This window comes from Dipteris shenzhenensis, chromosome 4 (assembly GCF_047967505.1).
Source record: "Dipteris shenzhenensis isolate YYH24624 ecotype China chromosome 4, Dip_SZ_1.0, whole genome shotgun sequence".
In the NCBI taxonomy this organism is placed as follows: domain Eukaryota; kingdom Viridiplantae; phylum Streptophyta; class Polypodiopsida; order Gleicheniales; family Dipteridaceae; genus Dipteris; species Dipteris shenzhenensis.
This window is the reverse complement of record NC_141599.1, coordinates 50,043,073-50,044,779: the sequence shown is the minus strand read 5'-3', so window position 1 is coordinate 50,044,779 and position 1,707 is coordinate 50,043,073. Positions and strand designations below refer to the sequence as shown.

Genomic DNA, 1,707 nt, shown 5'->3' with positions numbered 1-1,707 from the left:
GGTGAAACTTCTGTCCAAGTTCAAACCTGCAGGTAATATAAATATGAAAGCAGAGTAGAGCAAGGTCCTATGGATTTTCTCATTACCTTCTCTTTGTGGAACTAGTTAATGGTTCTTTTGTTGTGTGATGCATCGGCTGTCATTGCTCTTGTCACCGATCTTGGATCTTTCTGTCATCGATTTTAAGCAGACTCAAGCAATCGAAGCCTGCTTTTCCTCCCATATGTATTCGATTCTCTAAACCAAAGTAAGTTATTTGGCTTGGGTACCTCTCCATTGTCCAAGGAAGAGTAGCAGGAGTTGTGACTTGTAGCCATGCACAACTCAAAGAGAAAAAGGGACGCTGATGTGCCCGAGTGTGGCAAGGCCATTCAAAGGAGGGCGACTCTAGATCCGTCTATTGGCACGCATCAGGTGTTTATCAGTCATCGTGGTCTAGAGATGAAGCGTAAATTTGCTAATCACCTGTACCATTTTCTGGAGTTATTGGGAATCAAAGCATTTTTGGACATGAAGGAGCTCCCGAAAGGAGATGACGTTCGCCCTTATATGCTGGACGCTGCTAGGAGAGCAATCATAGGTGTGCCTATCTTTACTAGAATTTACGCAGAGTCTCGGTGGTGTCTGGATGAGCTTGTGCAAATGATGGAGAGTAACACCACCCAGACGTCTAAGGTGATTCCAGTCTTTTATGACGTGATGCCAGAAGAGCTGAGGAAGAAGGATGGGCCGTTTGCAGAGGCTATCAAAGCCCATTGACAAGAAGGCAAGTATGACGAAGAGATGATCAGATGGTGGGAAAATGCCCTACAGCAGCTTGCAAACCCCGCTGAGATGTTGTTACTGATGCACAGCACGGAGCTCCTCTATTTCTTAAGTATGGACCTGACCTTCTTAAGTATGGGCTTGATCTTCTCATCAAATGTGCTCCCTCTCTGCCTCCTTAATACTCTCTCCCTCTTTGATAGTACTGATCCATCTCTATGATACTCTATCCTGAGAGCTTTTCTTTTTTGAGAAAACTTTTGCGAGAGCCAAACCTTTGAATTAATTAATATCTATTAATGTTTAATGCTTTTACATTTATTAAGGTATCATATTTTAAGGTTGCACAACCTTTATTCAATCTTATGGTGACTATCGTGAGATTGAATCTTATGGATATTCTGATTGTATCCACTGAATCCATCAAGGAAACTATACATTTGATGACCAGCAACTGCATCCAACAATGTGTCCTGAAAAGGCAATGGAAAAGGATCTGTTTGTGTTGCTGCATTCAATTTTCTGTAATCCACACAGATTCTCAACCTGCCATTTTTCTTAGGAACTATGACTATAGGAGATAGCCATGTCACTGCTTCCAAGGGATAAATAAATCCAACTCTGAGCAACTTATCAAGCTCCTCCTTGACCTGTTTTGCATAATTTGGATTCATCCTGTATCTCTAAGATACTACAGGAACTGCATCTTTCTTCAGATTTATTCTATGCATACAGAATTGTGGATCTACCCCCTTCATGTCTGTATACTTCCATGCAAATATATCTTTGAATTCCTTGAGAAGTTCAGTTAGTTGTTCTCTGAACTGACCCTCCACATGGACACTAATTTTGACCATTCTAGGCTCTTCCTCTAAACCCAAGTTCAGATCCTGCAATTCATCTTGTCTGACCCTTGCTAATTTGGACATTTGCTCCTCAAAC

General features: G+C 41.6%; 1 protein-coding gene across 1 annotated transcript; it reads left to right on the top strand.

Moving 5' to 3' along the window:
• The first annotated feature begins 315 nt into the window (after positions 1–315).
• On the top strand, positions 316–759 carry LOC147902991 (TIR domain-containing protein-like). Its single transcript, XM_087373982.1, has one exon. The coding sequence runs from the start codon at positions 316–318 to the stop codon at positions 757–759; it is 444 nt and encodes a 147-aa protein (XP_087230108.1).
• Positions 760–1,707: the final 948 nt, after the last annotated feature.

Coding starts and splice junctions, on each gene's coding strand:
- LOC147902991 (XM_087373982.1), top strand. CDS start 316: ATGCACAACTCAAAGAGAAAAAGGGACGCTGATGTGCCCGAGTGTGGC.